The 13,682-nt window shown below is 27.5% G+C and overlaps 2 protein-coding genes across 6 annotated transcripts in view; both read left to right on the top strand.

Annotated features, from left to right (window-relative positions):
* Positions 1–13,682, top strand: part of LOC145330498 (tubulin polyglutamylase ttll-4-like) — a 436,474-nt gene that overhangs the window by 36,508 nt on the left and 386,284 nt on the right. The gene's annotated exons all lie outside the window — the stretch shown is intronic.
* LOC145330497 (latrophilin Cirl-like) overlaps positions 1–13,682 on the top strand; it is a 57,592-nt gene that overhangs the window by 16,989 nt on the left and 26,921 nt on the right. Inside the window, exon 2 of the mRNA XM_080175126.1 lies at positions 7,291–7,495. Within this exon, the coding sequence (XP_080031252.1) occupies positions 7,291–7,495 (205 nt within the window). The remainder of the gene's footprint in view (positions 1–7,290; positions 7,496–13,682) is intronic.

The following is a 13,682-nucleotide window of genomic DNA, read 5'->3' on the forward strand; positions in this document are numbered from 1 at the left end:
AAGTTTGAAAATCTAATTTTAAACATGTCATATATTCTTTTCTTTCTCCATTTTCTTCAGTTTTGCAGTAGCTGCTATGTAAATAACCTTTTCCGCACAATTTTGTAAAAAAAAGTTTTTCTTTGGAATAAGAACTATTTACAAGTATGCTATTTTCTTTTCTTAAACACATAACATATTATTTAAATAACATATTATGTTTGTTCCACTGTTAAATACACACTTACAAAGATAAATTATCTTAATTTATGGTTCAAACTAGAAGAAAAACAAGAACAGTTTTGTTTAAAAGTAGCGCAGCATTCAAAATCATGAAATCAAATTTATTTTGTTTAGGTATGAGTTTAAAGCTAAGAAACAGTCATAAGATTAATTTAGATATAATAAAGGGGAAAAACAAAATAATTTACAGAATAGCTGCGGTAGCTAACCTAAAATGCAACCCTCTCCCCTTCCCCCCATTCTTATTTCATGCAAAAAAAGGGTTTTTTTTATAAATATTTATCAACCGCCCCCATCTGGTCAATTCCCACAGGAGCAAACACAAAACGAAAAAAAGTGTTTACATAAAAAATCCAATATAAAAATAAATAAAATATACTTTCAAAACTAAAAAAATAAAGAATAAAAATAATATTTGTTTTATCTATTTTACATAACAAATTTTGAATGTTTTTGTTAAATTAATTAAGATATATTATGCCAAAAAAGTAGTTACTTTGTATGGAGAGTAAGAAAGAAAAATTGAATCTTTTACAGTCCATGTAGCCACAAAAGGGAGTTTAATACTATCTTTTTATATTTTAAAACAAATATTTAATATAATAATAGTTTTTTTTCTCATGTGTTTTATGTATAAAAAGGGTTAGAAAACAATTAAAATGTATGAATCATTTAACAAGAATGATATTTCTAAAAAAAACGCAGCAAATACTTAATGACTTAAAATTTTGAATATATTACTTTCAAAATGAAAATTTTTGAGGGAAGAATAAGAAAATGAAGTTTGAAAATGAACAAACTGTTGTTGAAAGGATATAAAGTAAAGTAGCAGCGCTACTGAAGATATTCCCTATACATTATACATATGCTACCCAGCATCTACTAAAGTGGTTTTGTTTCTTTAGAAATGTTGCATTGACATGTCGTTAATTTTCAATACGTCTTTTTTGTGACGTATTTAAAGAAAATGACTTATTTATATGGCCTTAATTGTTTTTTATTTGCCATTATTTTTCTTAAAAAAAGAAATTACAAATTAATGCCTGATTAAATATAAAATTTAAGGTTGTTTCAATACGTCATATTCTATTTTTTCCACATATTAATATATATATTATAGATACATATTAATGTGACAGTAAATAAAATAAATAATGTGGATTCAAAACGTCCTTTATTTGTAATAAGTCATCTTTATTAATTAAATAATTTAAATGACGTATTGATAAATAAGGACGCATTAAAATGATCTTATCTAAATTTAATAAGGAAATGGATCAAATAGTTACTGATTTTGACACTAGATGGCAGTTGAAATCACTAATTGTTTAGCTTTGTTTTCTCAATGTTTTGACCTTATTTTTAGTTTGACAATTATTATTTTGTAATGAAATGAAGGATATTAGTACTACAGACACCACTATGAATTTATATTTTAGTTCCTTTATGCATGTATATTATGAAAACTAATTTTTTTGGTGAGACCTTCTAGAAAGAATAGAACCATATATATAGGTCATGAAACTTTTCAGTAAGCAATGAAATAATAGAAACATATTATGTGTTTGATTCAAAATTGTTAGATTAATTTTAACCCTGAATTATTTCTACTATTTTGTTTGTAAGTAAATAATACATTACCAAATTTGGTAGCCATATTGTTTTTTTTGACGTTTTATAAAAATTTGACGTCTTAATACAGCCTTAAATGATTTAAATTGAATTAAATTTAATCATTTTATTTACCACAAATAATAAAAAATTATAATACAATTTTGAAAGTTTGGCGGCCATCTTGTTTTTCTGGACGTTTTAAAGGAAAAATTGACGTTTTAATGCGCCGTTATTTAAGATAAAATGTCATTAATTAAATTCAAAATATTGTTATTATTTATATTTTTTTTGGTGACGTTTTTTTAAAGATAACGACGTGTTTTTGGTACACAACACGTCCTTTAAAAAAAATTTAAAAATATGAAACGTCATTTGTATAGTAATAAAAAAGTTACGTCATTAAGGACGTATTAATGCGACATGTTTCTTAAAATAATGCGATAAAAGTATATGCTGGGTATAAAACATAAAAAAAACTTAAATGGGTGGGGAAAGATTATTTAAGTGAAAATCAATGTTTATAAATGGATATCTTATTGATTCTTTTTTTGTTAAATAGAGAAACAGAAAATTGTCATTTAAAAAAGTATTTTTAAAATGATTATTTTTTAGATAATTAATGTTTTTAGTACGAAATATTTACAAATTTAAGAAATTTAAGTATTATATGCAATACTTATTTAAAATAAATCTTTTAATTGTTAAAATTAGTTACAATGGAACCCAAATTTTCTACAGATTTTAAAGCTTTAAGCTTTTTATTAGACTAATTATTACTAGAAACAGCATAGCATTTCACCAGGGGGATGCAAAACATCGTGAAATAAAAAGGCATTTCTTTGATGTATTTTAAAAAAATCATATTTTCAATAATATTGATATTAATAGCTAATTTTTTTAAAAACTATGAACGATATTATAGATCTTAAAGTTGAGATATCTGCAAATATTTTGATACTCTAGAATAAACTCTACTAAAGCCCCTTTAAATACTCAACTATTGAGGGATTAAATGGTCTTGCTAGGATTTTGTTTAGAATAAAATGAGGAATAGGATTCAGGAATGTGTTTTCATAAAAGAATATTAAGATTAGAACAGAACAGGCAAAGGTTACAAACAATGATTGAGCAATTTTCTCCTTTAAATTAAAAAAATTGTGAAAATTTCCAAAAAATCCGTTTTAATTTTCATAATATATATTCCCATTTTAGAAAATAATAGAATAGGAAATACATAAAAAGGGAATTATTCCAAATTGATGGTAAAAGGTGGGGAGATAAATGGATAGCATCGGGGGGATAAATGGATAGGAAAGGGGAGATAAATTCTTTAAATAAAGAGAGAAAGAGAGAGAGCATATAATTATAAAGTCCCAAGGGATAAAGATAGAAAATAAGAGAGAAAATGAAAAGAGAGAAAGATGAATAATATAGAGCAGTCTTATTATAATGAAAATCGATTTTAAGTCTCTCACGTTAATTCTGAGTAAGAGTAAATTATATCAGAAACATTTAAGAGTAAAAAGACATCTATGCAAAACAACCAAAAATTCTATGAATATTAATAAATACTTTAATGATTAAGGCTTTTCATACTGGATAATGATAGATTATTCAATTTTTTGCTCAGTCTTCAAAGTAAAGTATATTGTTAATTTAATAATGATTTGATAATTTGCTATTTCATTAAGTTTAATATTTTCTGTATTGTATAAACAACTAGGATAGAATAAAGAGAGAAACGAAGCTTAGAAGATGAAAAATAGATCAATATTATATGTACATGGTATATAGAGAGATAGAGACCAAATAATTGGCTTTCATTAACTCCGTATTGATTTTATATCAAGAAGATAATAAAGTTTTTGGGAGCAAAGCTTTCAAAAAGTTATATTATTTCTTCATTATTAACTTTATATGTAGCTTCCAGAAAAATAGTCATAAATTGACCACCAGGCATTTTAAAAGCTTACAACAATTTTTGAGATCTTTTTTGATTAAGACCAAAAACCTTACTACTTTATATCATAGTATTATGATTTACTTTTAGCTTGTGCTTAAAATAATTTTCTTAAATTTTTATTTTCTCAAAAGCTTTTATGGATACAATTATCCCTGTTTAATCTAAACGTTCTAAATCATGACACTAAGATTTTCTCATAAAATGCAATCAATTACATTTATGTGACTACGAAACAACAAACATTTAAAATGTGTTAAGTTGTTAATTTAAAAGTATAAGAAGTTGTTGTTGTAAAATAGATCGTAATAGTATACGCTATTTTACTATGCTTCTCGCATTATTACATTATTTTACACTATTTTAAGTAAAAATTTTGATAAATTTTAACTGAATCAGATGAACGATTAATATTGTCGCGCGACTAAAGTAAATAAATATGTTTTGTTATTCATTTTATTTATACAAAAGACGTCCATTATATGCGAGTTTATTATAAAGGGATCAGGGAAATGGTAAGATTTAAAAAAAGAAAAATTCTGAAACTTAACAAATTAAGATTATGTCTGTGTATTTTATTTCTTTTGATATTTAATAAACCAATATTCTAAGCAGATTTTTAGACATTTTAAGTTAGGGTAGTGTAAGTCAGCTATATAAAAAATGCCCCCTCGTTATCAAATTTTTTAGTAACATTATTCTAAGGTTCAAGAAGATTTTTTGGATGCTTTTCTCATTCCTTGAACCTGAGATTCTTTAGTTAATATGGTAATCATTTAATCAATATGCACGATATTCAATAAACGGATAGGTAGGTAGATATTGCTCAGATTCTTATCCCACGCTAGTAAGAGGAAATAATACGGAATTGCAGACCAAAACAACATTATGCATTCTTTTTTTATTATTTGTTTTTACCATAACAAATTTTATTTTATTATGGACTAATACAAGTCAATATTTTGTTTAAGTCAAAAATGCGAAAATAAGTGTGTTTTTAATAGAGTTCTAGCTTTGAGGGGGCGTTTCTTTTCCAGTCGGGTTGTTTACACACTCATACACCAACCTCTCTTACGCGCCCTTAATCAACTCTAAAATTGGTTATTTTTTATTTTAAAAATGAATGTAATGATTGATATGTCTGAAAGTTATCAGTTAACAAAGAAAATAATGTATGAAATTTGAGCTAAATGGGTTTGTAGAGTTTTTAAATAAATCAACAAATTTTTATTCGGAAATTAGCAATTTTCATTATCCATCGAGCGACGAGTAAAAGGGTTTACTTTCCTGCAGGGAGCTCTAACTCGTGAAAACTGTCACTTTTGGAATCTCCTAACTAATCTAACCTAAATTTGGTCAAAAAAAGGTTTATAAGTTTCTGTTTTACAAGAAAACTTCCCTTAAAGATTCTAAGCATTATGCAATTAAGTTTTTTTTCGGTTTAAAGACTACACTAAAAGCTTTTAAGAGTAATATTACAAAGAATATTTAGTCAGCATAATATCTTAATTTATCTTATATGATAAATACACTCAGTACTTTTATTTAGATAAAACATAGATACATTTTTAAAAGTTTAGCATCAGCAATCTCGAATTCATTGATAATTTTAGGCCATAAATTATGTTTTTAGAAATGTAGTATTGCTGTTTTAGTGTCATTATTACAAATAATTACACATGAAATATATTTGTAAAAGTTAGTTCTATTTATTAAAATTATTGTCCTTCCATAAAGTTGATTTAAAAAAGGCCACCTGTAAATTCATCTTTAGGTTTATAACAAGAAAAGATAATGGGAGGGCCTTTATCTTTCATTTAAAATTTGGGACAACGGTTTTTAATTTCATAAAGGTATTATGTTACTAATAATTAACATAAACAAGCCACACACCTACAAAAAAAAAAACTTTATGAACGATCTATTTGGAGTCATCTACATTGAATTTATAAAAAAAAATATGTGTATATAATTATTTAGCACTTGTTTTAAATTAGACGATTATATTTATTGATTATACTTTTAATTAGTGAAAAAAGGTGTCCTTTACATATTTCTAAAGGTGTGAATTAAATTAGATATTTGTTCTGTTTAAAATTATACTTTAAACTCTCCTGGACAACACAAATTTAAAAAAGAATGCTGTTCATATCGATAGCAAATAAACAGAGTAAGTAAACTGTATAGCAGCTACGCTCTCTAGAGCCCGTATATCTAAATTATACTTGAAAGATATACTTATACATAATAAGTACTTAAAATATAAACTTATACACACAATTTACAAGTATCTGTACAATTTCCCTTCTATATTCCCGTTTGCCCTATTCCGCTGTCTTAAGCCCCTGTTTAAGCCATAATTCAAGCAGCTAATTATGACATTTATGACAAAATGCAGGGCTAAAACTTCCTCTCACTAAAACTGCCACTTTTTGTAAAGGAGCCTTTCGGAGATATTCTTTTTATTTTAAGAGTATTTAGCAAAATAATGATTGTGCCCCTAGCATCTAAGGGAGAGAGGACAATAAATCCTGTTGTTAGCGAGATCTTAATTAACATAGAAAGTTTTTTGAAGGTCTGTTTTTGCTCCTTTGAAACGGGGGAGAAAGGTGTTGTAGCTGACACTTTATAGTGAGTTTAAGCCAGGATATCTCAGATTAACTCCAATTTAGAACTTTATCAACACACACACGCACACACACATACACACACACTCACGCACACACATACAAAGACGTACACCAAAAATTTATGCACAGAAAAAAAAACTCACATACATATTACACAGAAATTTTAAAAGCGCAGTTTTAAAATCGCAAATTTTACTACATTACAAGATGTTTAATTTTATCGATTTTTGTACTAATTTTATTTTACTTTGTTATAACAAATCAATATGTATATTTTTATTACACTTAACATAATATAAAATAAAATATACATGTATGTATATATAAATTGAACAATAAAGTACAACTGTTCAAGTTCTTGTAAGGATAGGGTAAATTATTTACTGATTCTAATTGATTAAAATCTTTTGGTATTTTGCTATGCAATAAATAAAATAAACTTTGGGTATAGTCCCTTTTGTGACAACGCCTTTCAAGGGGCGTTTCGTCGTATTTTCACAGTAGCTTTTGATCTTTTGATAGGTTATTTAAGGTTAGGTTGTGTTAGGTTAGGTGTTTGTCCCGCCGGGTTAGGCCCCTCCCCGCAAAGGCTAGAAAATAGGAGAAAATCTACTGTGAAAATATGATGAAACTATAACCTAAACCTTTTTTGGAAAAGTATAAAATATTTATGATTAAAACATTGTGAAAATGTCGAATTATTGTCACTATTTGTGATTTTTTGGTACATTTACTATTATTGTATTTGGCCATTTTATTTGATTATATTTATTCAATGTTAGATATTTTATTACTCCTTTTATTTAATCATATATGTTAATTTTGTAAGGCGAAGCTTTCCTAAAATTATTTTATTATTTTCAGGTGTTGGACCAGACGGCACACGCTACAAGACCGCGTACCGCTGCGAGGGGCAGCGGTTGGAGTTGACCTGCGGCCCCGACCACAAAATCAGCATAATCCGCGCAAATTTCGGCCGTTTCAGCATCGCCATCTGCAACAAACACGGGCAGATGGACATGTCGGTGAACTGTATGGCGCCTGCCAGCACTAGAGTCATGAAGAAGAGGTAAGTCTAAATCTACAGCAAACCAATCTCTTTAGCGGTTGCATCTACAGAGAAGACTTATAATACAAAATACATTTTGTCTTTTAATGATTTGTCTTTAGAGAGGGTTTCCTAAGTAAATATTGGTAGTTATTGTCTCTTAAACAACATATTTTTCCGTTTTATTATAAGAGAAATTTATGTTTAACGTCTAATCCTTTTATATTGTGTTTTTATCTAAAACGTCAAAATATCATAAAATATCTCATATACATATACAATGTTTACCAATAATAATAAGGCAATAAATGAAATTTAAAATCAGATATCTAAAGTCAAAATAAAAACTAGAAAGGGACAAGTTTTTTTTTCAAAGAAAGCTAGTTCAAATGATTCGCTTTTTAGCAGTACATATTCTAAATTATTTGATTACTATACCAGTCAAAATTTGACTCTTTCAAATAATTATAAATCCTTAAAATAAAAAAAAACGTCTTGACTAAAAACTATTTTCCAGTTTATAGTATGTTATTGCTGCCCTGCATCCATAGTTTTAACTTTATGTCTTTTTCTCAGAATAATTGTACCGCTTTATAATATTTCATTGACCATATTATGAAAACAATAAAAACGATTCATTTACCCCTTTTATATTCGTCTGCATAAGGTGTTTTTTAAATGTAAATCAAATTTGTTTACTTCCTTGTTCATTTATATTATGCTAAACAGATTTGTATTTAAACAATTATGATTGGGCTTTTGAATGATAACCCCTAACCAATTAAAACGACTTAACGTTAATTATATAAAACTTAGAATAAACTAACGTTGAAAATTTATGTATGTAATTTGTTTGCTTTTGTTTGTATTGTATAAACATCAAATACATATGTTTTATTAAGGTTCGATCCATAAAACATTAATTGCTTATAACACCTAACACACTTAGGTGGATTTCCTAGACTTTAAACATTGTAGAATAACATCATAATATGAGTTCATTAAAGTAAGGAATCATACTAGTTTTAGAAAATTCTAGAAAACAGCCAAAACGCCAATACAACACGAATGTTAAACTCTTTCATTGTGGGGCAATTTAAACAGAACAATTTGAATATTTTGCTGGTTTCCATAAAAGTTAGATATGACCATGTGTACTTAGATAGATTAACCTATGTAAAAACAGGCCAACCTTTAAAAAACATTAATATCTTCTCGCAATTAACTATTTCTAATTATTTTTTTGCCTGTTTTGTCTGTTAATCGAACAACAGTTATATATTGTACTGATTGTTTTTCAGCCAAAAATGATAATTGTTACAGAGATGATTGCTTACAGTTTTTCACTTTCTTAACCTCCATGACAATTTCTAAACAGATTTCCGTTATGGACTAACAAACGTCCACTCCACATCCTATAAGTAGAATAGCTATGTACAAATTTGAGTTTTCATCCCTAAAAACAAAATTTATAAGAATATGTATTTTAAAAGCACGAACTTTTGGACTACTTAAAGTTTTAGAAACAAAATATATGATTGTTTATTTATAATAAAACTTTAGTGTATCAAACAGTGATGTAAAAGTCTGGTGAAAAGAAAAATATTTACTTTAAAGAGTTAGATATATATGTTGTAAATATCTGCAAAATCCTTGATACTGCGGATTTTTAACCAATAACCCCCCTTGCCATCATCCAAGCCCTTATAATTTTAGTTAAAAATGTTTTAGAGATGCATCTTAATTTAAGTTAGAGTAAACTTTTTAAAGGCTCTGCAGGGTTAAATTTCCCTACATACAAAAAAAAGATGTTTTATTATAGGTGGAGCTTAGAAATATGAGGGGGGGGGGGGGTGTCGGGGTCTACTGTCCTAAAAACTACCGATATATCAATATAGAAAGAAAATAGTAGGAAGTATCAAAACTTTTGTTTAGATTTAGTTTACAATATATTTATTGGATATAGTAATGGGTGTTAGCGCTATAAGCCTTAGATTCCATAAAACTCAAACCCTATTTTATTCCAAACCCCTTAGTATTTTGTTTCTTTTCTATTTACTTTTTATTTATTCATATTAAAGTATGACGATTTAAAGTCAATTTTAATCAATATCATAAAGTCGACAAAAACCATTTAATTTATATTAATTAATTTCTGTTTTTACTTCAATTTCTCCTAGCCAATAAACTTTGAATATTTTCATTCTTTTTTCCCCACAAGGGTTTAAAATCCATTATAGACTAAAATGTCCATAAAATCCAGAGCTCTGTTTTTTCCTTTATTTTATTTATTTACTGTATATATAAATATGTCTTAAATCCGTTTTCAAAATACTATAAATTTATTCAGTTTTGTTTTAGGGTTGTAATAGAAATTATTGTTTGTTTTTTCTTTCTTTAATTGTCAGAAATGTTTAAAAGCTTTCTTCATTTTTTTGACTGTCATTGTTTTTGTTTTGATTTTTAAAATGCAAAGCTACTATACAATTAACTTCTAGTGTTTCTTAATTTGCTTTTTGTATTTAATATATTTAAATTAAAACTAAATAAAATGTACATATTTTGACTTTATCTTCTTTTGATTTTTTGGCTTGCTACATATGGTTTTTTTGCACCTTGTTATTTGTTTGTAAGTGCATTTTTGTGACACAAGCAGTAATGCAAAAAAGATCTTGCTGTCCGAATTTCTATGCCAAGTTTAGAGGTCATAGTGAGACAGATATGGTTTAAGATTTTAGTATAAACCATTTTTATCCCATCCTGTCCCTTATTTTCTTTAATCTCCTTTCTTTTTATCTCTCTCTTTTTCTCTCTTACTCTCTCTCTGATATCCTCTTCCTTTTTTATCAATTTATCTACCTATCTATATCCTGTTTTCCCTAATATAATTATATCTGAGGAAATTGAAAAAGAAACAAAATCTTTCTTTGTGTATATTTTATTTTTCTCCATAATTTTGTTTTTAATTTATATCAAATATGTTAAAAGTAAGATTTAAAACAAATTTTTGATGTAATGATTTTCCAAAATGTCAATATATGAAATCTCCATGATAGCTGGAATTAAATTGATTTAGACTTAAAAGAAATACTGAGTTTCTAAATTGAGGGGGAATTTCAAAAGGAAGGGGAAAAGGATATTGGGATATTTTTGAAGAGTAAATTATAGATAACTTTTGATGTAATCATTGGGTAAAATATTGAGTTGTCTAGCTGGCAGTTGGGAATATGGGTTGACTACTATAGTTTGATGCGGTCATACTTTTATTAATTCTTTTAGCTGTAGGTCACACAAATTACTCCATTTTGAGTAACAAAACCCTCCAATGACATTTAATGAATGATTTATTAAAGAAAGACTGTAGATATTCTACACTTAAGAACACCGAAGTTGAGCCAAATTCCACATCACAAATGTCTCTTTACAGTTTTACTTTTCAATTTCAGATATCTTTTATCTATTTTTAAACGGTTATTTTAAAGTTTTCTTTTCTTTATATATTTTTAAACTACAAAAAATATGCTTTAAAAGTTGTATCGGATGTTTCTTTAAAAGTTATTTTTGTAAATATTTTTCCTCATAACTTAATCATAGGACATTTTTATCCTTTGTAATGAAGTAAATGTCCTTTAATACTAATTTTAAACAATTTGATTTAAATTTAATATTTACTCTTTTCATTTTACAGTTATTTTAATGATTTAGGAATACTATAATGATCTCATAAACGGCGGCCTAGCCCTTTTTACCAATTTACGGGTTAATTTAAAATAAAATGTTAGATTATAAAGATCCAACCTTAAGATAAAATTTCACCGTAGTATTGTGGGTTTTTATATTTGAAGGTGCTTTTTTGTTTTTGCATTACAGAGAATATTTATCATTGAAAATAACTTTAAGAAAGAATGTCTGCAAGTCTGTGGAAAATTCTTATTGCATAATAGTTTTACTTTTTTGTTATTAGGTGATTTACCTGCCTAAATTAATACCCTTGAAAAAAAGCCCAAACCAACTTTTTGGTGGTTGGCTTTAGTAAACACTCTATATACGGTCGTTAAGATAGCAGAGTTTCGTGTGTTTTTACGCTGCAAAATCCCACGATACACAATTCAAAAGGTCGAACTTTTGAGCATCTAAAAATGGAAACATGGACCATTAAATTTCTTTTTAACAGCTAGAGTCGAATACACATAGAAAATTTAATCATTAAAGGTCCAACATACAATAAAGGTTACATAAAAATAATTTTAGAAACTTTTACACCGCCTCCAGGGCTCGGCAGCTGATTATAGTATTGAAACTGATTACAGGGCAAATCTGCTGCAAAGGTTTAAAAGTGTGGCAAACATGGTTTAATCTTTTGCCGATATCAGCCACACAATTTGCGACTAATGATTGTACAAAATAATTTGTCAAGGCGGCGTATTGTTGACTTTTAACAGTTTCGGCAGCGGTTTATTTATAAGTTGAATGACTTCAATGCTGTTCTGTTGGCTCCAATTGACTTGGGTTGCCGAGCCCTGTTTTTATTGTTAGATAATGATTCAATATCATTAGGGAGAGTCACGAGTATAAAAGCCTTAAGGTATCAAAAATATTCAAATTTCTCAAAAATATTTTAGTAATATGTTTATTTATTATAAAACTTGTACAAATAAGTAAATTTATAGACAGAACAATTTTTGTTTAAAAATGTGCATTTGAAAAGAAAAAAAATTTTTCTGAAATGCACTTCTTTCTTATATTTGCTGGTGTTATTATTTTTTGCTTTTTATATCATTGCATCGTGTAATGAAGCTTCTATAAAACTTAGCTTCCAAATACCCCACTCTGTTTGTGTTTATGTTTTTCTTAATGTCTTTGCGTTTACAGCTTTTCCATATTCTGTTTTTGATCACAAACAAAATAGTAATAGTAAATAGGGTAATGATATTTATTTTATTTTGCTGTACCTCGAAAATGTTTGTAAAAAAGAAAATCTTTAAGGACCAATTTGTCTCAACATGAAAAGAAGAGAGGACAAAATCTGCCAAAAGTGTTCCTTAAATTCCGCTAAAAACCATTGTTTAACAATTAGCAAAAAATCTAATTATTATGCACGAAAAACATTGTTTTTTTTAATTTTTTTCTGATAAAAATTATTCTAATAGTAAATGATTTTCTGTCTAGTAATGTGCATTATCTTGCTAAATGTGTAATATTTTCTGTGTTTTATGAGAACTCTAAATCTAAGCAATAAGGTTAATCCTACAAGATTTAGAAATCTCACAATCCCACCCACCCTCCCCTCTTTCCTCATAATTTACCTTGTAGTTTATTGTTTTACCTTTAGAAACAAATTATGGGGGGAGGATAAGGATTACTCCTCCCCTCTTCAAAATCTACCCTCATAAGACCTAACTAATTTATTGTCAATGGTGCATGAAAGTAGAGAAGGGGGGGGGGGGTGGAGTTATAAGGGTCTTTAAGAAGCCTTTTGAGTATTAAGGGTTAAGCTGAGCTGTATTGTCATAAACCAAATAAATAAATATGGTTTTATTATCTCTCAAAATTATGACCTTTTTTCTCACAACCATATTTCCCATCAAATACAGATTTTTATTATGTCCTAAGATAATAAAATACTTAATAAAATATTAAAAAAGACCAATAAAATTATAAATTTTATAATCTGTATCATTTACTTTTTTTGGTTTGTACAATATAGGTCAATTGAAGTTAAAAAATCATTCAAAAATACAAATTTGAAAAGGAGTATCCGTGGTAATTGAAGACATATATTATTTTACCCTATTTACATATACTCGAATTCCTGAATTATGTCATTTGTTTTAAAAACAAAAGATTTGTTGAGATTTTAATCTACTTAAGTTTTTCATTTTTTTTGCAATAATAAGTTTTATTACGTTTAACAGTTAGGGAGTTGAATCCATTTTTATAGAAGCAGAAATATAATCTTTGATTATGGTTTGGACTCTCTAAAACTGTAATCTACCTTTCCACTTTCCCCTCTCTTGGTGAAGATATCTTCAACGCCGATACGATTTTTGAAATGTAAGATTCTACTTTCCCTCATCTTGGTGAAGATATCTTCAACGGCGATACGATTTTTGAAATGTAAGATTCCACTTTTCCCTCTCTTGGTGAAGATATCTTCAACGCCGATACGATTTTTGAAATGTAAGATTCCACTTTTGCCTCTCTTGGT

Source organism: Acartia tonsa, chromosome 10, assembly GCF_053477335.1.
Source record: "Acartia tonsa isolate MP-2025a chromosome 10, ASM5347733v1, whole genome shotgun sequence".
Taxonomy (NCBI): domain Eukaryota; kingdom Metazoa; phylum Arthropoda; class Copepoda; order Calanoida; family Acartiidae; genus Acartia; species Acartia tonsa.